The sequence below is a fragment of the Pristiophorus japonicus genome, chromosome 2 (genome assembly GCF_044704955.1).
Source record: "Pristiophorus japonicus isolate sPriJap1 chromosome 2, sPriJap1.hap1, whole genome shotgun sequence".
Classification (NCBI taxonomy): domain Eukaryota; kingdom Metazoa; phylum Chordata; class Chondrichthyes; family Pristiophoridae; genus Pristiophorus; species Pristiophorus japonicus.
In genome coordinates this window covers 157,781,146-157,802,521 of record NC_091978.1, presented here as the reverse complement: position 1 = coordinate 157,802,521, position 21,376 = coordinate 157,781,146, and the positions used below count along the sequence as shown (strand labels likewise).

Below are 21,376 nucleotides of genomic sequence, written 5' to 3'. Positions count from 1 at the left end.
TACATCCAATGGCAGGCAAGAAAGTCTCCCAATTAGGGCTGGTGTCAGGCAGGTTAGTTATAGCTTTGCTACACTGTCTTCCCTTATCAGTAAAGAACCCAATTAGTTTCTCTTCCTCCTTATCAGTAGAAGCTATTACTTTTCCCTTCCTATCTAGGATTGCTTTCTTTCTTTGTGCTGCCTTGGGCTTTCTCATGACCCGTGTCTAACCTCAACTTCAACTCTTGGTAACCCCTTTTTTTTCTGTTGATTCTGCAGTTGTCTGCATCTTGACATTTCTTTAGCTATTTTCCCATGATTCCCTATCTCCATCCTTTTGCCACCTTTTCTATTCATCTACCACTTTCGCAACCCTTTTACACATTCTCACTACCGCAGAGAGTTGTTGATGCCTATTCATTGGATATATTCAAGAGGGAGTTAGATATGGCCCTTACGACTAAAGGGATCAAGGGGTATGGAGAGAAAGCAGGAAAGGGGTACTAAGATGAATGATCAGCCATGATCTTATTGAATGGTGGTGCAGGCTCGAATGGCTTAATGGCCTACGCCTGCACCTATTTTCTATGTTTCTATGAAAGCAGAACTAAGATCAATTAAAAGAGGATTCATCATTTTTGATCATGCAAAAGCATGACTTACCATGAGATACATTTAACAAGAGCCTCCAGTGGCCCAAAAACTCTCAATCAATTAAAACAATCAGGTACACTAGTGCATTTACATGTAACTTGAAATTTTTAAAAAGTGATTTCCAACCTCAACCAAATAAATTCAGCGATCTCAGCGTTTAATATACAAAAACGTTTCACCTAGCTTTTCTGAAGCAATGCTCTTAATATAGGAGGATTTTTATTTCATTTTGAATTATACATGTTTGTGGAGCAAACTGGAATTAACAGATTGGTAGACTTATATTTGCTGCAATACATACTGCAAACACGAAAAGCTGAGTTAAATAAAGGAACTATTTGTACTGCACTTTTTTTTTTGACAGACAGACGTCCGTCATGCCCTGCCCACCTGATGGCAGCAGTCCTGGACCCGATAGCGGCAGGAGTGGGGGGCCCATGGCGGCGGTCATGGTCCAGATAGCGGTGGGGGGACCGAAGGCGGCAGTCCGGGACCTGATAGCGACGGGGGGAGGGCCCAATGGAGGTGGGGGGTGGCGGGGGATGGTGGCGGTCCTGGGGCCAATAGCAGCAGGGGGTAAAGTCACTTCGGCTGGGAGAGGGATGTACTTCGGCTGGGGGAGGCATGCACTTGGCCTGGGGTAAGGCACTTGGACTGGGGGGGGGGGGGGGGGGCGGGGGATGTACTTGGGCTGGGGTCAGGCACTTTGGCAGGCCCTTGCTATCTTCTGGGGAGCTCTGTCCTCTGTCGCTTCAGGAAGTCAAAGTGGATCGAGTTACAATTTGCAAATTCAGTGAGACCTTGGGATTGACAGTTCCAGTTACACATTCCTGCGAAACTTCAGGGTGTGGCTTATCCTCCAAGGGGACCAATCAGAAACAAAGGGTGGAGCATGGTGGCCATTTTGGCAGTACAAATGAGCGCGTCCTTAAATAAAGCCCACTTTTTGATAATTTTCCAAATGTCCAAGGCACAAGATGCAAATTTGGCTTCACTTTCTCATCACTCAGCAATGGTGGATAAACACAGAGCATCTGCAGTCCAGTTGTCCAAACCATCCTATTCCTCCATGTACTGCCACGGAACTGGTTTTACAATATCTTGCTGATATCATGGCTTCTTTAATTGCTTGAATCAAAATAAATTAAAAATACCACTCTTCAAAAAAAAATATGCACATAAACAGCAACCTGTAGTTTTCCTTTTTATTTCCAATTGAATTCTAAAACCACTTCCATTGCACTGGATGGGCAATTGTGAAGCCGTGGCCAGTTCGATCGACAGTAGTCATGTTGTCTGGTCCCATTTTCCCTCCCACTGATGAGTCTTCTCCGGAGTATAAATATCCCCAGCCAGCACAAGATACAAGCCAGCTACAAGAGAGGTGGTAGGGCTCATACTTATTCTTCCTACCTGCTCCCCAAACCAGCTGTAACTTAAATAGTAGTCTGCTCAAAGTTCCTTAATTCATTTATTTGTCAATTCAAATTTGGAAAAAAAATTACCAATGAATAAGGTTTAGCTTCTCGAGCAAAAAAAGTGCTTACATAACATTCCGCTGTAGATTTGGTATCCATATTGCCACAAATTTAAAAACATAATGAAATTGCAAAAAGAAACTGACTCGAACAATCTACATCTTTCAAAAGGCAAAATAGACACACTTCCTCCCCATTGAGTTTGAATCTGGAACAAGATGTAACTGTGAAGATTGGTAACCCAGGATATTGGAGGCAGAGGGTATGTCAGAAGAAATTATTAACGTCAAGAAAAGATACAGTGTGCTCCTTGATCATTCAAAATTGTTTCTTTCACTAAAAATCTGCATTTTCCAGTCACAGAAAAGTTAACAGAATGGGCAGACAGATGACAGATGTAATTTCACGTGGATGCAAGTGTGAAGTACCCTGTACTGTAATACATTTGTCTTGAAGAGAGGGAGACTTGGGGGGGGGGGGGGGGGGGGCGAGTGAGACTTGGGGGGGGGGGGGTGCGAGTGAGACTTGGGGGGGGGGGGGGGGGCGAGGGAGACTTGGGGGGGGGGGGGGCGAGGGAGACTTGGGGGGGGGGGGTGCGAGGGAGACTTGGGGGGGGGGGCGAGGGAGACTGGGGGGGGGGGGCGAGGGAGACAGAGAGAGAGGAATAGCAGCAGAGGGAGAGAGAAACTGAGACTGGAGCAGAGGGAGATGGAGAGAGAGAAAAACAGAGGGAGAGAGAGGCACAGGGAGAGAGAGGACAGAGATAGCGAAAGAGGGATACGGATGGGTGAGAGTCCACTCCAAGCGCGTGCAGACTGTTCCTGGGGACTGAGCAGCAGCCGCACTTCGCAAATGTTGTGCAGGTTGAGCGTTCGAAATTCGGAGTTCCGAAATCTGGGCCAATCCACGGCGGGGTCATCCGGAAAACTGAAAATATTCCGAAATCCGGACACACACACACCACCCCCCCGGCAGCCCAACGTCACCCGCCCTGACTCTTGGCGGTCTGGCCCTTCCCAGCCCTCGGCGGCCCGACCTGACTTCGCCCCAGCCCTGGCTTGCCCCTTCTCCCCCCGACCCTGCTCCCCCCCTTCTGCCCCCGGCCCTGGCTCCTCCCACTTCTCCCCCTGGCCCGGGCTACAACCCCTCTCCTCCCTACCTCGGCTGCCAGACCCCAACTACCTCAGCCCAGGCAAAGACGTTCCAAAATCCGGAACGGCCTCGGTCCCGAGGTTTCTGGATTTCGGACGCTCAACCTGTATGTGTTTTCTGGACTTGTGAATAAGTGTTACATTTCTGACATGTTTCATGGGGATGTGCTGGTTCAAGAAGAGAACGTTTATTAATATCGGAACCCTCGAGAATGAGGCCGTTCCGGATTCCTGGCTTTTCTGGACTTTTGATTTGCTTTTTGACGTCACGAATTGGGAACACCCGAGCCCAGGTTCAGGTATTTCCAGATTTCGGAACGTCAGAAAGTGGTGGGGAGTGGGGAGGGCTGGGGGGGGGGGTGGGGGGGAGGGAACTCCCACCGAGGTGGTGTTCGGGCAGGCCCTACCAAGGAGATTGCTGTCGGGCGGGCCCCGCCAAATAAGTTGCCGTCGGTCGGGAGCCCGCTGAGGAAGTTGCCTTCGGAGGGGCCCTGCCAAAGTGGCATTCGGGCCGGCTGGTGAGGAAGCCCCGAGGTAAGGGCAGCGGCGGTGAGACGAGCAACGGCGAGGCGAGGCCAGAGGTCGGGCAGTGGCAGGGCCCCAAGGTTGGCAGGGTCGTCAGGTCTGGATTCCGGAACATTTTACTGATTCCGGATGACCCTGCCACTGATGGGTCCAGATTCCGTAACATTCCAGATTCCGGAACTCCGGATTCTCGATGTTGTACCTGTAGAAGTGACTGATACCTGTTTTTGTTCAATTCTTTTCAATCGGGGAAACTAAAGAACTGTAGCACTTTATATTTGTTGGTTGTCTGGTTGCATTGTGATTAATATTCTAATTACTTATGTGGATGTACAGCACGTCAGCGCTATAGGAAAGAGGCTGCTCCTGGTGCTTGTGCAGCCATTGCTATAGTTACGTGAGGGATGGACACATGCGTTGAAAACTTTATAAATATTACAAATTGCACGAATAGATGTGCCTCTTTCTGCTCACCGTGAGCTTTTTGAATTGTTTGTCAATACATAACCGTGTAACTGAGTGACGTTTCTGAAGTGTTAATGCATTATTATGCAGTTCTTTTATATTCCAGTCATTTATGATGAGTATTTTTTTGTAAAACAGTGTTTGTAGATGACAAACTGAAAGCTTTTAATTAATTCTATCATAAACAAACTTTCAGAATGGGCATGTAAATGACAATGAATTTCAATAATAGATAAGTGTGAGGTGGTGCATTTGGGTAGGAGGAAAAAGGAAGCTACATAATCGTTGGAAAATAAGAGTCTAAATGGAGTAGAGGTGCAAAGGGATCTCGGGGTACAGATTCACAAATCATTAAAAGTATCAATACAGGTTAAAAAAGCCATAAAAGTGCAAATAAAGCACTGGAGTTCATTTAAAATAGAGAAGTTATGTTAAACTTGTATAGAACTTTGTCTTGACTGGCTCATGATTTGAGACAGTGGGGTGGTAATATGGTATCACTGCATATATGCTTTCAAGTTCGAGCAGCGCGAGTCCGGGGTGCGTGGTGAGGCCTATAAGAGGCCCAACGTTGGAGGAGGAGCGGCAGTTCGAGCAGCGCGAGTCCGGGGTGCGTGGTGAGGCCTATAAGAGGCCCAACGTTGGAGGAGGAGCGGCAGTTCGAGCAGCGCGAGTCCGGGGTGCGAGGTGAGGCCTATAAGAGGCGTGCGTGTGCAACTCCAGCCAGGAGAAAAAGCAAAAAAGAAGTAGGAAGAAATCAAAAGGTAACGTCACAGTCAAAGGGGTAAGTGATTGGCTGGTGATTGGTAGTAGATTTTCTTTTTTATATCAGTAACTAACCTGTTAACATTGTTATCGCCAACTTAAGTTAATCTAAGGGTTAAGTCATGGCAGGAGAGCTCGGTCACGTGGTATGCTCCTCCTGCACTATTTGGGAACTCAGGGACACTTCTGGTGTCCCTGACAACTACGTGTGTGGGAAGTGTATCCGCCTCCAGCTCCTGACGGACCGCGTTGCGGATTTGGAGCCGAGGGTGGATTCACTCTGGAGCATCCACGATGCCGAGAATGACGTGAATAGCACGTGTAGCGAGTTGGTCTTACCGCAGGTGAAGAGTCCACAGCAGCTAGGGAATGGAAGACCAGCAGGAAGAGCAGTGCAAGGAAGGTAGTGCAGGGGTCCCCTGCGAAACAGATACACCGCTTTGGGTACTGTTGAGGGGGATGACTCATCAGGGGAGAGCAGCAGCAGCCAAGTTCATGGCACCGTGGCTGGCTCTGTTGCACAGGAGGGCAGGAAAAAGAGTGGGAGAGCGATAGTGATAGTGGATTCAATTGTAAGGGGAATTGATAGGCGTTTCTGCGGCCGCAACCGAGACTCCAGGATGGTATATTGCCTCCCTGGTGCAAGGGTCAAGGATGTCTTGGAGCGGGTGCAGGACATTCTGAAAAGGGAGGGAGAACAGCCAGTTGTCGTGGTGCACATTGGTACCAACGACATAGGTAAAAAAAGGGATGAGGTCCTACGAGACGAATTTAAGGAGCTAGGAGCTAAATTAAAAAGTAGGACCTCAAAAGTAGTAATCTCGGGATTGCTACCAGTGCCACGTGCTAGTCAGAGTAGGAATCGCAGGATAGCGCAGATGAATACGTGGCTTGAGCAGTGATGCAGCAGGGAAGGATTCAAATTCCTGGGGCATTGGAACCGGTTCTGGGGGAGGTGGGACCAGTACAAACCAGACGGTCTGCACCTGGGCAGGATCGGAACCAATGTCCTCGGGGGAGTGTTTGCTAGTGCTGTTGGGGAGGAGTTAAACTAATATGGCAGGGGGATGGGAACCAATGCAGGGAGACAGAGGGAAACAAAATGGAGACAGAAGCAAAAGACAGAAAGAAGATGAGTAAAAGTGGAGGGCAGAGAAACCCAAGGCAAAAAACAAAAAGGGCCAATGTACAGCAAAATTCTAAAGGGTCAAAGTGTAATAAAAAGGCAAGCCTGAAAGCTCGGTGCCTCAATGCGAGGAGTATTCAGAACCCAGGAGAAGGCTCTGAGCTAGTTAGAGTGGGTGAGAGCGCAGATGAACAGGACCCCAAGAAAGAATGCAAAAGGCAGGAGGCAACAGAGCAGAGTAGCACTGGGGTAAGTGTAAACCACAAGGTGATAGGAAGAGACAATATGTATGAATATAAAGGGGCTGCAGGAGGGGTCAAAACTAAAAATCATGGTTTAAAAACTAGTATTAAAACACTTTATCTAAACGCACGCAGCATTCGAAATAAAGTAAATGAGTTGACGGCACAAATCATTACAAATGGGTATGATTTGGTGGCCATTACAGAAACGTGGTTGCAGGGTGGCCAAGACTGGGAGTTAAACATACAGGGGTATTTGACAATTCGGAAGGATAGACAAGAAGGGAAAGGAGGGGGGGAACTCTGTTAATAAAGAATGATATCAGGGCAGTTGTGAGAGATGATATTGGCTCTAATGAACAAAATGTTGAATCATTGTGGGTGGAGATTAGAGATAGTAAGGGGAAAAAGTCACTGGTGGGCGTAGTTTATAGGCCCCCAAATAATAACTTCACGGTGGGGCGGACAATGATCAAGGGAATAATCGAGGCATGTGAAAAAGGAACAGCAGTAATCATGGGGGATTTTAATCTACATATCGATTGGTCAAATCAAATCGCACGAGGTAGCCTGGAGGAGGAATTCATAGAATGCATACGGGATTGTTTCTTCGAACAGTATGTTGCAGAACCTACAAGGGAGCAAGCCATCTTAGATCTGGTCCTGTGTAATGAGACAGGAATAATAAACGATCTCCTAGTAAAAGATCCTCACAGAATGAGTGATCACAGTGTGGTTGAATTTGTAACACAGATTGAGGGTGAGGAAGTAGTGCCTCAAACGAGCGTACTATGCTTAAACAAAGGGGACTACAGTGGGATGAGGGCAGAGTTAGCTAAAGTAGACTGGGAACACAGATTAAACGGTGGCACAATTGAGGAACAGTGGAGGACTTTTAAGGAGCTCGTTCATAGTGCTCAACAAAAATATATTCCAGTGAAAAAGAAGGGTGGTAAGAGAAGGGATAACCAGCCGTGGATAACCAAGGAAATAAAGGAGAGTATCAAATTAAAAACCAATGCATATAAGGTGGCCAAGGTTAGTGGGAAACTAGAAGATTGGGGAAAATTTTAAACGACAGCAAAGAATGACTAAGAAAGCAATAAAGAAAGGAAAGATAGATTACGAAAGTAAACTTGCGCAAAACATAAAAAGAGAGTAAAAGCTTTTACAGATATATAAAACGGAAGAGAGTGACTAAAGTAAATGTTGGTCCCTTGAAGGGTGAGAAGGGGGATTTAATAATGGGAAATGTGGAAATGGCTGAAGACACAAAAACCATGCCAAAAATTGCTGGTCACGGGAATGTGGGAAGGGAGCACCTTGAGACAATCACTATCACTAGGGAGGTAGTGCTGGACAGGCTAATGGGACTCAAGGTAGACAAGTCCCCCGGTCCTGATGAAATGCATCCCAGGGTATTAAAAGAGATGGCGGAAGTTATAGCAGATGCATTTGTTATAATCTACCAAAATTCTCTGGACTCTGGGGAGGTACCAGCGGATTGGAAAGCAGTTAATGTAACGCCTCTGTTTAAAAAAGGGGGCAGACAAAAGGCAGGTAACTATAGGCCGGTTAGTTTAACATCTGTAGTGGGGAAAATGCTTGAAGCTATATTAAGGAAGAAATAGCGGGACATCTAGATAGGAATAGTGCAATCAAACAGACGGAACATGGATTCATGAAGGGGAAATCATGCTTAACTAATTTACTGGAATTCTTTGAGGATATAACGAGCATGGTGGATAGAGGTGTACCGATGGATGTGGTGTATTTAGATTTCCAAAAGGCATTCGATAAGGTGCCACACAAAAGGTTACTGCAGAAGATAAAGGTATGTGGAGTCAGAGGAAATGTATTAGCATGTATCGAGAATTGGCTGGCTAACAGAAAGCAGAGAGTTGGGATAAATGGGTCCTTTTTGGGTTGGAAATCGGTGGTTCGTGGTGTGCCCACAGGGATTGGTACTGGGACCACAACTGTTTACAATATACATAGATGACCTGGAGGAGGGGACAGAGTGTAGTGTAAAAAATTTTGCAGATGACACAAAAATTAGTGGGAAATCAGGTTGTGTAGAGGACACAGAGAGGCTGCAAAGAGATTTAGATAGGTTAAGCGAATGGGCTAAAGTTTGGCAGATGGAATACAATGTCGGAAAATGTGAGGTCATCCACCTTGGGGAAAAAAACAGTAAAAGGGAATATTATTTGAATGGGGAGAAATTACAACATGCTGCGGTGCAGAAGGACCTGGGGATCCTTGTGCATGAATCCCAAAAAGTTAGTTTGCAGGTGCAGCAGGTAATCAGGAAGGCGAATGGAATGTTGGCCTTCATTGCGAGAGGGATGGAGTACAAAAACAGGGAGGTCCTGCTGCAACTGTACAGGGTATTGGTGAGGCCGCACCTGGAGTACTGCGTGCAGTTTTGGTCACCTTACTTAAGGAAGGATATACTAGCCTTGGAGGGGGTACAGAGACGATTCACTCGGCTGATTCTGGAGATGAGGGGGTTACCTTATGATGATAGATTGAGTGGACTGGGTCTTTACTCGTTGGAGTTCAGAAGGATGAGGGGTGATCTAATAGAAACATTTAAAATAATGAAAGGGATAGACAAGATAGAGGCAGAGAGGTTGTTTCCCCTGGTCGGGGAGACTAGAACTAGGGGGCACAGCCTCAAAATACGGGGGAGCCAATTTAAAACCGAATTGAGAAGGAATTTCTTCTCCCAGAGTTGTAAATCTGTGAAATTCTCTGCCCAAGGAAGCAGTTGAGGCTAGCTCATTGAATGTATTCAAATCACAGATAGATAGATTTTTAACCAATAAGGGAATTAAGAGTTATGGGGAGCTGGCAGGTAAGTGGAGCTGAGTCTATGGCCAGATCAGCCATGATCTTTTTGAATGGCGGAGCAGGCTGGAGGGGCTAGATGGCCTACTCCTGTTCCTAATTCTTATGTTCTTAAAGATGTTGGCGATTGTTGGAACGGCGATTGTAAAATGTTCTCACGGACCAAATGTTCGTGCTCCAAGGAGTTTGTGGCCCACTCATTACAAAATAAAATTAGAGGGAACATTGCTCTCGACACTCCACTACCTCTAATTTGTTATGCTTCTTGTCTGACATCTAGTGCTCAATGAGCACATATTTCCTCCAATTCAATATTGGAAGATCAAAACCAAACAGCCAACGCACCCTACGTTTGCTATCCTGCATTGACTCCCAATGCAGCAATGTCTTGATTTTAAAATTCTCATCCTTCTTTTCAAATCCCTCCATGGTCTCGCCACTCATCATCTCTGTAACCTACTCCAGCTCTACTCGTCTCCAAGAATCATATACCTTTCAGCCAACATCTCAGACACCTCCATCATCATCTCTGGGTATGTCCTGACTCACCGGCGGGGCAGACCCACCAGAGATAGCGACACAGTGGTATACTGACGGGATGATGTGGCCCTAGGAATCCTCAACATTTAGTCCAGATCCCATGAAGTCTCATGGCTTCAGGTCAAATATGGGCATGAAATCTACTGCTGATTATCACCTAGGCCCTCCCTCAGCTGATAAATCAGTACTCCTCCATGTTGAACAGCACTTGGAAGAAGCACTGACAGCAGCCAGGGCACAGAATGTACTCTGGGTGGGGGTTTCATCACCAAGAGTGGCTCTGTTGCACCACTACTGATGGAGCTGGCTGAGTCCAGACTGGGCCTACAGCAGGTGGTGAGAGAACCAACAATAGAAAAACCTACTTGACATTGCCCTTATCAAACTTCCAGTCACAGATGCATCTGTCCATGACAGCATTGGCAGCACTGACCACCGCACATTCCTTGTGGAGACGAAGTCCCGTCTTTACACTCCATCAATGATCTGATCCATTGGTGTGTGATCACTTAGCTGGGTGTGGCATTTCCATTGTATTGCGTGGCATTATCACCGTGCTAAATGAGATACATTCACAATCGATCTAACAGCTCAAAACTGGGCATCCACTGGGCATCCATGAAGCGATGTGGGCCATCACCAGAATTGTACTCCACTGCAATCTGTAACCTCATGGCCCGGCATGACCCTCACCCTACCATTACCATCAAGGCAGGGAACCAATCCTGGTTCAATAAGGAGTGCAGAAGAGCATGCCAGGAGCAGCACAACATGTTCCTAAAAACAAGGTGCCAACCTGGGGAAGGTGCAACATAGGATTACATGCATACTAAATGGCGGAAGCAGCATGCTACTGACAGAGCTAAGCGATCCCACAACCAATGGATCAGATCAAAGCTCCACAGCCCTGCGCCACATCCAGTCGTCAATGATAGTGGACAATTAAACAACTCGCCAGAGGAGGAGGCTCCATGAACATTGCGATCCTCAATGGTTACAAACACTACAGCCTTGTCTTTTACACTCACGCTGGGCTCTGAAAAAGACAAGGTTGTAGTGTTTGCAACCATTTTCAGCCAGAAGTGCCGAGTGGATGTCCATCTCGGACTCCTTCCGAGGTCCGTGCCATCACAGAAGCCAGTCTTCAGCCAATTCGCGTCGCTCCACGTGATATCAAGAAATGGCTGAGTGCACTAGATACGCAAAGTCTATGGGCCCCGACACCATCCCAGCTGCAGTGCTGAAGTAGTGTTCCAGAACTGGCTGTGCCTATTGTCAAGCTGTTCCAGTACAGCTGCAACACTGGCATCTACCAGACAGTGGAAAACTGCCTGGGCATGTCCTGTCCACACAAATCCAATCCGGCCAATTACCAGGCAAATCGGTTCAGTTTGGGTTCCGCCAGGACCACTTTGCTCCAGACCTCATTACAGCCTTGGTCCAAACATAGACAGCTGAATTCCAGAGGTGAATTGAGAGTGACTGCCCTTGACATCAAGGCAGCATTTAACCGACTGTGGCATCAAGGAGCCCGAGTAAAATTGAAGTCAATGAGAACCAGGCGGCAAACTCTCCACTAGCTGGAGTCATACCTAGTACAAAGGAAGATGGCTACGGTTGTTGGATGTCAATCAACACAACCCTAGGACATCGCTGCAGGAGTTCGTCAGGGCAGTGTCCTCAGTCCAATTGCTGCTTCATCACTGACTTCCCTCCAACATAAGGTCAGAAGTGGGGATGTTTACGGATGATCGCACAGTGTTCAGTTCCATTCGCAACTCCTTAGACAATGAAGCAATCTATGCCCGCACGCAGCAGCACCTGGATGAAATCCAAGCTTTGGCTGATAAATGGCAAGTAACATTCGTGCCACACAAATGCCAAGCAATGATTATCTCCAACAAGAGAGGTTAACCCCCACCCCTTGACATTCAAAGGCATTACTATCGCTGAATCCCCCACCATCAACATCCTGGGGGTCACCATTGGCCAGAAACTTAACTGGACCAGCCACATAAATACTGTGGTTAAAAGAGACTGGGTATTCTGCGGCGAGTGTCTCACCTCCTGACTCCCAAAGCCTTTCCACCATCTACAAGGCACAAGTCAGGAGTGTGATGGAATACTCTCCACTTGCCTGGATAAGTGCAGTTCCAACAACACTCAGGATACCATCCAGGATAAAGCAGCCCGCATGATTGGTAATGCAACCAACACTTTAAATATGCACTCCCTCCACCACCGGCACGCACAATCTACAAGATGAACTGCAGCCACTCGACACGGCTTCTTCAACAGCACCTCCCAAGCCCGCGACCTCTACTACCTAGAAGGACAAGGGCAGCAGGCACATGGGAACACCACTATCTCCAAGTTCTTGATATCACCGTTCCTTCATTGTCACTGGGTCAAAATCCTGGAACTCCCTACCTAACAGCACTGTGGGAGTACCTTCACCACAAGGAATGCAGCGGTGCTCACCACCAACTTCTCAAGGGCAATTCGGGATGGGCAATAAATGCTGGCCTTGCCAGGGACACCCACATCCCGTGAATGAAATTTTTAAAACTCTATGTTCCTCCAATCCTGGCCTCATGTGCATCTCAAATTTCCTTTGCCCCATCACTGGCGGCCATGCCTTCAGCTCTCTAGGCACCAAGGTCTGGTATTCCTCCTTTAAGACACTCCTTAAACCTACTTCCTTGACCTAGCTTTTGATCACTTGTCCCAATATCTCATGTGGCTCAGTGTCAAATTTTGTCTGATATCACTCCTTCGCAGCGCCTTGGGACGTTTTACTATGTTAAAGGCACTATATAAATGCAAGTTGCTGCAGTTGCTGTTTGTGTTGGAAACTTGCTATGGATTCCTGAGGCTCAAGCAGCACCATGACTGATGAAAGATGACATCGCATAAAATATTCAAAATTCTCCAAATCTCCATGCAGTAATTGCACAGAGAGCACCACTAAACGAATGCATCTTTGGATAGTTACTGCTATCATCCCTACATTCTGTTGACTTCTCCATCTGATCTACAGCGAGAAGAATGTTTTTGTGAGCACAGCATTTAAGGCTTCAGGGCACAGAATCTGGACATCCTCATTGTAATAATAGCCTGCCAACAGATCAAGTGGCTAAGTTTGAAGCAAGATCCACACATATAGGGGCAAAACAAAACTCATGAGTATCGATCAGGAAGAATCCATGAAGTTCAATGCACGTCTTAAAACTGGGAGCTAGAATCTATTGACAGTCAAAACTAAACCACACAGGCATCAATCAAAGCCAAACTTACAAAAACTTCAAAATGATTTGACAAAAAAAAGTTTGAAAGTGTTTTATTACCATTAAACCAGTACTGAAGTCTTTTAATCAGATTTGCTTTCTCTGACTCATTAAGTTTTGATTCCTCAGTAAAAGATAACTATTTTTTTATTGCAAGCCAAATACTAGTTTTCTCTCCTGGTTAAATTTACGCAAGACAAAGTGAAAGGTTCGATGTTATCCTTATGAAACATCCTGGTCAACACCTGTTCTAAATCATAAACAGTCAGTATTGATGTAAAAGCAAACATACCCTCCCATTACTATTTGTAGGAAAGTAATCAACTCAGATTATTAGCTCAGACACACCTATATGTAACACAGGTAAATCAGGCTTTTAAAGAGTGTGCAAGATTTCTCAATCTATAATCTAGATGGTTTACCAAATTTTGGATATAAAATTAACAAATTCAACTTTTTACTCCAAATTTCTCCATTCCTGGAGAATTTACCGTTGATCACTCCGATCATTTATACAGTAGACTAGTCTGCTATGCTTCTCGGAGTTATAAAATTAAATCTTATTCCCGATCGACCCATTTATTTCTATTTTTGAAAAGATTTTTGGAAAATAGGTTTCGTTGAAAAAAGGACTGCACAAAAATTTCTACAGTTAGCACATCATACATATATAATTATCTTAAATATCACATTTTAGAGCACATTATACGAATATTGCAATGGTTATTTAACCATTATAGTCAGCCTACCATACTTTGAAGTGATAAACAAAGAAAAGTGCAACTTTGATGTACCTTTTGATGATAGTTGAATTCTGGAATTCACTAAAACTTTTTCATCCATCTCTTCTTCTATTGTCTGTCCGACAAAAAGCAGACTCAAACGTCTCATTTTTAAAAGCCTGGGGACACTATCACAATCAGTAGCCCCAACATCCAAAACCACATCCCCAGATAGAACAGGTACTACTCGCTTCAAAAAATCCATTTTTCACTTTTTAAAATGTCCAACAAAAAACCCAGCAGCTTAACTGCCTTACTCACACGTGGAAGTACTCATGAAAATTTCCTTAACACATAAAGGTGGAATATTTGCAGTGGATTTCGGTGATGTCATGCAGGAATTGGGTGGTGCCTAAAAGCTGCAGGTCAACTTGCAGCTATCATCAAGCAACTTTCGGGATACATGCCCTGCCTTGCAAACTGATAAACATGCAGAGTACACCAAATGACAAGAAGCCTGAAGGTACATTTTAGTATAAGAAATATCTGTTGATGAAACCACCAGAATCCACATTAGCTACAGATCAAGAACTGAAGAATTATGCAATTCCTTTAAAAATGGATATTCCAGGACCTGTCCAGGAACATGAACTTGGCCTTTGTTTGCCAACTTGCATTATTCCCTCACTCAAAGTGGGTGGAACCTCATATCTCCAACAGTAAAAGCTGTTCTCCAGAGATAATGTGTATCATTTTAAATGCTTATGTAAACAAAGTACATCTAAATTTACAATCCAAACCATATACTTTTATTCAAAATTACAACATTTTTATCCAGCATAAAACTGTTCATGACAGAAAAATAGTACGACAAGTTAAGCTGTGATTAAAATTTCCTCAAACACTCCTACAGCATTTCACGCGATAAAACAAGGAACGTTGTTCAGCAATAATGACTTGTAGTTATATGGGCTCAATTTTCCCCAATGCCGTTTTTTGGCGTATTTCAAGAGTTACGCCCTTTTTTTTGGCCCTGACTACTCAAAAAAAAATAATTTGCAATTTTCCTCGTTCTAAGTTTTGAAATTGTCGCCACGCAGTCTGTCCTTTAGCTTCGGGGATGGAGCCTAATGCCTTTAACCTTTAAATCTAGTTTGCAAATTCTGTTACTGCTGACAAATGTTCCAGCTGCTGAGTTCAATTTAAAACCCCATAAAGTCAAATAGAGGCCAGTGGACAGCCGATGTCTAAATTTCCATTTGTCAAGGGTGGCTGCATTTTTTCTATTATACTGTCACTATAGTTCGACTTATGATTAGGAAGCACATTTCTGCAAAGATTGAATTCAATAAAGTATTGTACCTTTACGAACACACTAGTGAGTTATTTTCACATCAGCCAGGAGACAACAACTTAAGAGCAGGGTTCAATCCAAAGCTACAAGCACCAAGAGATTTTGACGATAAGGGACAAAAATTTAGATAAACGCATACAGGTTTTAATGGGCTATGTTATAACATACATAAAGCTCCAATTTTGCTTGGAAAATTTCCATAGGAATCAAAAAAATTTATTTAGTCTGGCACCAGTAATTACTAACGGTTGTTGATTCATAAATAGCTGTTTACTGCTAAAATACAACTCCAGAAGTTTATTAATGTGCAAAATATAACAGGTACAAAACATTATTTCAGAGAGATTTGATGGCATTATGAAGGCAAGCAGAACTCAGAGCAATAGTATGTTTGTCCCTTCCTATTCACATAAGTGCATTACTTCTGTGAACACCAGGCAGCTTCTTTTTGGGCATCAGTGCTTTTAGGCACAATGAGTGAGAAAAGATAGATGATTTACTGTCTTCATTCTCTGAATTAAAGCATTTTCTATATGCAGCAGCTGTGAGCAACTTATCAGTGAAAACAAAGGATGTACACCATTTGGCCCATCAAGTTCATCCTTCCATAGAAACCCACAATTCCTTCACTTTATGGTGCTCCTGCTAGCTGAGCATTCATGGGGTGGAGGCCCTGAGTTCCCAAATTGAGCAACAAAAGACTACTAATTCTTCTTTGGATAGGATAACCAGTCTTTCAGCAGAGACCTTCACCATCAGAGGGGAACATGGGGCCCAAATTTCCTCATGAGTTGCACCGTTTTTTTTTGGTGTAACTTGATTTTTCTGCTGTATCTTTTTAGTTGCAAATATGGCCATTTAATTTGTGTGAGTTCGTTAGGTTTTTTGTTAGGCCAGTTTTTTTTTCAAAAGGGGACGTTCCCAGCCACTTACACCATTTATGCCAATTTGGCCAGAAAAAAGTTGTACTAAACTAACTTAGGGCAGCGTATGTGTCCACTTTTGTCCGCGCAGAAAACCCTTACTTACAGGTAAGGAATCGGCGCAAGTAACTACATTTAAAGCACCACCAAGTACCAAACAAAGCACAAAAAATAATAAGCAATTAATTAACAAATAAAATAGAAGGAACCCTGCACCAAAAGCACCAAGACCAAAGTAATAAGCAATCAATAAGAAATAGCAAATAAAAAAAAATAGAAGGAACCCTGCACCTAAAGCACCAAAATCAATCAGTAAATAACAAATAAAAAATAGAACTCCTACCTTAGGGAACGCAGTGGGCCGCCGATGAGGGAGCCCATTCGGCCAGGGCCTGGGACGGCGTGCTTCAGCCCTTCCCACACAGCCTGCAGAGCGCGTTTGCAGAAACGGCCTGCCAGGAGCTACTGCAGATGCACGCAGACTCTAGCGCGCATGTGCAGAGGTCCTGGCACTGTTTTCAGCGCCGGGACCAGGCTACACCCCCAATCCATTGGGCCAAGCTGCGCCACGACGGAGGAGAGGCTGGAGAGCGGCCAAATTACGTAGGTCTTTTTTCGGCGCGCTTGGAGGCGGGCAAAAGCGGCGCAGTCGAGTGAGGGTGCCAGAAAGAGAGGTTAGGGAAATTTGGGTCCTTAGTGTGCAGAAAAGCCAGAACCTTTCCATCAAGAATGGCAGTGAGCAAGTATACCCAGGTCAGGTGTTGTGGTTGATAACCGTTTAATTTTTTTTGGGTGCGTGGCCCTTTGAATGGACTGCAAATTTCCACGCATGCGTGGTTTTCCCCAATCATAAGTCGGTGCGCCAGCTGCACGGGATCTCGAGACAGCTGCATAGCCGCTTAAATTAAAGGGAACATTGGTTATCACATCTATATATCAATTGCAGCCTGTCAATTTTTAGTCTGAAGAAGTTCCTCTATCTACTGACAGGATATAGGTATTTCAGCTCTGTTTATCAAATAAGGACCAGAAAAGGAACCTAATAATAGAATCCCGCCTGTGGATATTATGGTAGGCTATCTCATCTGCACAAACTAATCTACAAAAATATGCATCCTGACCAGTCCAACCCTTTCAAGTTCTTTTTTGGAAGTATAAAATTTACATCCTGACGAGGGATTTCAGGATCGCCAACATGTCATACGGAGAGTGTAATAGCACAGATCTCATCAGCTGCTCCCCCCCAAGGTTCTTTTAACATCATTGATCTTTCAGTCATTCATAATATCTCAGGAACCATTCTTGGTTCAACAAAGTGGAAGAAATAATTAATTTGAAACAAGGCCAGCAGCTGAACCGAGATAAATCACAATAGCAATTGTTAACTGGCATGTTAACGACTTGTTTTTACAGTTTGTTTTAGTGTCAGTCAAATTTGCATTAAATGTGTCTCTTTGATTGTGGTTTAACTCTATGGGATATATTCTATTTTGTGTTTCATCCCAGGCACCAAAGGGACTGGGATATACTGACAGGTGACAGAGAAAACAAGATCAGTTATTCAATCCCCACTGAATAAAGCTGGATTTTCAGCAGAAACGGTAAAAGCAACGCACAAAAGAAACGCCTGTATAGGTTTGACTATTTTATGACGTCAAAAGATGTGGATGGGGTTACTGATTATCGCCACAACCCCTCCAGCATATGTCTGTGCTATGATTTCCAAAACTGGAGTTGAATTATGGTGTGTCTATACGATGCAACATTTTCAATTGGTCTTGACCCTGTTATTAGAGGTGATGTAAACTGCAATGCATGTTGCCTTTATGCAACATCATTGTTTATTTTAACACAAAAGTGGGAATCCAAAACTTGAGCATAACAATTTTCCCTCTACGCAAATAGAAATTATAAGTCCTTCAATATCATCAGTGATCAGAGAGCAGCAGCACATTGAAGAATTTTAGCATCAACTCTCAAATGGTCAGCAAGTCTAGAAATGGCAGAACAAATTTACAACTTCAAAACAGATCAGCCATAACATCTGACCTATCATTTCTCCAGGATTTGGGAAAGGCATGTAAGGTCTCTGTTTGACAGACAGCTGAGGAGCTCTGGCAGAATGCCAAAATTCAAGAACAAGCCTGATGGAACTTTAAAGAACTGCCAAAGGCAATTCAAGTTCAGACTTGGCTTATACCAATATCTACCTGCCTTGTTTAAAAAAAAACTAATTAAAGTTACAGCACTGGAGATGGAAGTGGGGGTGGTGGGATGCTATAAAGCAACATCTTCATAGCAATCGAACCTCTTTCCTCATGGTCAGAAAGCAATCATCTCTTGTTACACAAGCCTATTATTTTTAAGTTTGGATCTGCTCCAAACAAAGATTATCATGAAAAAAAACGTAACTAAACTCTTTTAAAAGTTTTGGGCCCAAATTTCCCGAACCTCTTTTTCTGGCGCCCTCACTCGAGCTGCGCCGTTTTTGCCCGCCTCCAAGCGCGCCGAAAAAACCCTCTGTATTTTGCCAGCTCCCCTGCCCCTCCTCCGTCATGGCGCAGTGCGGCCCAATGGAATGGGGGCGTAGCCAGGTCCCGGCGCTGTAAACAGTGCGGGACCTCTGTACATGCACGCTACAGTCTGCGCGCATGTGCAGTAGCTCCTGGCAGGCCGTTTCTGCAAACGTGCGCTGCAGGCTGTGTGGGAAGGGCCGAAGCACACCGTCCCTAGTCCTGGCCGAATGGGCTCCCTCATCGGCGGCCCACTGTGTTCCCTAAGGTAGGAGTTCTATTCTTTATTTGTTATTTACGGATTGATTTTGGTGCTTTAGGTGCAGGATTCCTTCTATTTTTTTATTTGTTATTTATTGATTGCTTACTACTTTTTGTGCTTTGTTTGGTGCCTGGTGGTGCTTTAAATGTAGTTACTTGCACCGATTCCTTAACGTTAAGTAAGGGTTTTCTGTGCGGACAAAAGTGGACACATACGCTGCCCTCAGTTAGTTTAGTACAACTTTTTTCTGGCCAAATTGGCATAAATGGTGTAAGTGGCTGGAAACACCCACTTTTGAAAAAAAAAAACTGGCCAAACAAAAAACCTAACGAACTCACTTACACTGGTGCAAATTAAATGGCCATATTTGCAACTAAAAAGATGCACCAGAAAAATCAAGTTACACCAAAAAAACGATGAAACGCATGGGGAAATTTAGGCCCTATGTTTTGAAATTCAGAGACACCATTATCTGATGTTGCAAACCAGAGAAAGAAAAACCTCAAAGTGAAATTGTAAGTCTAACGAACTGGGCACCGCAAATTACCCCATTCTAGGAATATCTGGCCTATAATCTTTCCTTGTTCTGAAATTAAAAAAAGACAAATATTTTTACTTTTGAGGCTTAAAATGCTTTCTCTCTCAACCAGTCTTGCCCTCAGCCATAAAAATTTCAAAAATAGCCGAAAAAAATAAATTTGCCTCAGATAAAAGTCCCAAAGTTGTTTTCAGGTCTTTCATCCAAAACAAGACTTCACACACTTCTGGGTTTTTCTGCTTGATTACATGGGGCCCAATATTGTCCAACTCCTTTTCTCGGCGCACTGACCCGAAGCGCGCCGACTGTGCGCGCTGAAAAGGACACCAGAAAAAAGGGGCCCCATCCTGGCCGCTCTTCGGAGTCCCCGGAGTCGTGGTGTGGCGTGGAGGCTGAAGGAGGGGGCGGAGCAACAGGCCAGCGCAGAAAGCACTGCCGGCACCTGCGCGCATGCTCCTGCCCTCCCAGCATGTCCTGTGGGCTGTGAGCAGGACCCGATGCTCGCAGCCCCTATCCCAGGCCGAAGGGACGCCCGATCTCGCCACACTCTATCCCCGGCCGAGTGGACTCCCGCGCTGGCCGGCCGGCCGGGTTCCCAGGCAGGCAAGGAATTTGCTTTTATTTTTTATTTAGTGGCTGTGCTTGTGTGGCTGTATCTGAAACTTTTGATTGGGGGGGGGCGAGGAGAGTTTTGGGGGGAGGAGAGTTTGGGGAGGGGGGAGAGGAGACTTTCGGGGGGGGGGGTGGGAGGAGAGTTTTGGGGGTGGGGGGGAGGAGGAGAGTTTGGGGGTGGGGGGGGGAAAGAGATGAGCCTTACAGATCCACGAGCTGTGATTCCTCAGGCAGACTTTAAAGATAAGATAGGACTTACTTTTTTTATTGTATTTGAATGATTTGAGCTTTTCCTCAATGTTTGCTGCTTGGTTGTTGAGGTCCTCTCCAATTCCCTTCCCTCCCCTATCCCTGCCCTAATGTCTGCCGAATGTGCGCTGCTTTTTCTTAACTGCCCGCAAGGTTTTTCAGAGCTGGACACATACGCTGACCTAAGTGGATTTGGAGTACGTTTTTGCTGGCCAAGGTTGCATAAATGGCCAAAACTGACATAAGTGTCTGGAACGCCCACTTTTGAAAAAAAAAACATACCGAAAAAAAAACTTACCCAACTGACTTACTCCGGAGCATATTTTTTGGGAAAAATGGCATTTTCTAACTCACGCCAGAAAAAAAACTTACTCCAAAAAAATTGGTGCAAGTCACGGCCAATATTGGGCTCAAAGGATGAGGCTTACAAACAGTCATCATCATCATCATAGGCAGTCCCTCGGAATCGAGGAAGACTTGCTTCCACTCCCGAAGTGAGTTTTTGGTAGCTGAACAGTCCAATATGAGAGCTCTGTCACAGATGGGACAGATAGTCGTTGAAGGGAGGGGTGGGTGGGACTGGTTTGCCGCACGCTCTTTCCGCTGCCTGTGCTTGATTTCTGCATGCTCTCGGCGTTGAGACTCGAAGTGCTCAGCGCCCTCTCGGATACACTTCCTCCACTTAGGGCAGTATTGGGCCAGGGACTCCCAGGTGTCAGTGGGGATGTCGCACTTCATCAGGGAGGTTGATCGAGTGTGGTCAGTGCTTCAACACTGGGGATGTTAGCCTGAATAAGGACACTGGTGTTGGTGCACCTATCCTCCCAGGGGATTTGTAGGATCTTGCGGAGACATTGTTGGTGATATTTCTCCAGCAACTTGAGGTGTCTACTGTACATGGCCCATGTCTCTGAGCCATACAGGAGGGCAGGTATTACTGTAGACCATGAGCTTGGTGGCAGTTTTGAGGGCCTGGTCTTCAAACACTCTTTTCCACAATATTCCATTAATGCAGAAGAGATAGATAGTTCCTCAACGCTATATGGAGTCAAAATGAAGAAGAAATTGCCCTGATTGATATTGGCAGCAAGCAACTCGGATAAACCTTAGCATTTACAAAAACAGTTAGCAAAACCCA

At 45.1% G+C, this 21,376-nt stretch overlaps 1 protein-coding gene across 5 annotated transcripts in view; it reads right to left on the bottom strand.

Moving 5' to 3' along the window:
* fryl (furry homolog, like) overlaps positions 1-21,376 on the bottom strand; it is a 693,453-nt gene that overhangs the window by 607,723 nt on the left and 64,354 nt on the right. For 3 of the 5 annotated variants that reach the window (XM_070870094.1, XM_070870097.1, XM_070870114.1), the window contains exon 1: positions 13,860-14,058. The exons of 1 other annotated variant lie outside the window; for it this stretch is intronic. In XM_070870094.1, coding sequence (XP_070726195.1) covers positions 13,860-14,052 — 193 coding nt within the window. In that variant the 5' untranslated portion in view covers positions 14,053-14,058. Of the gene's footprint in view, positions 1-13,859; positions 14,060-21,376 lie in introns of those variants that run through there. One more of the 5 variants, XM_070870109.1, reaches the window with a different exon arrangement.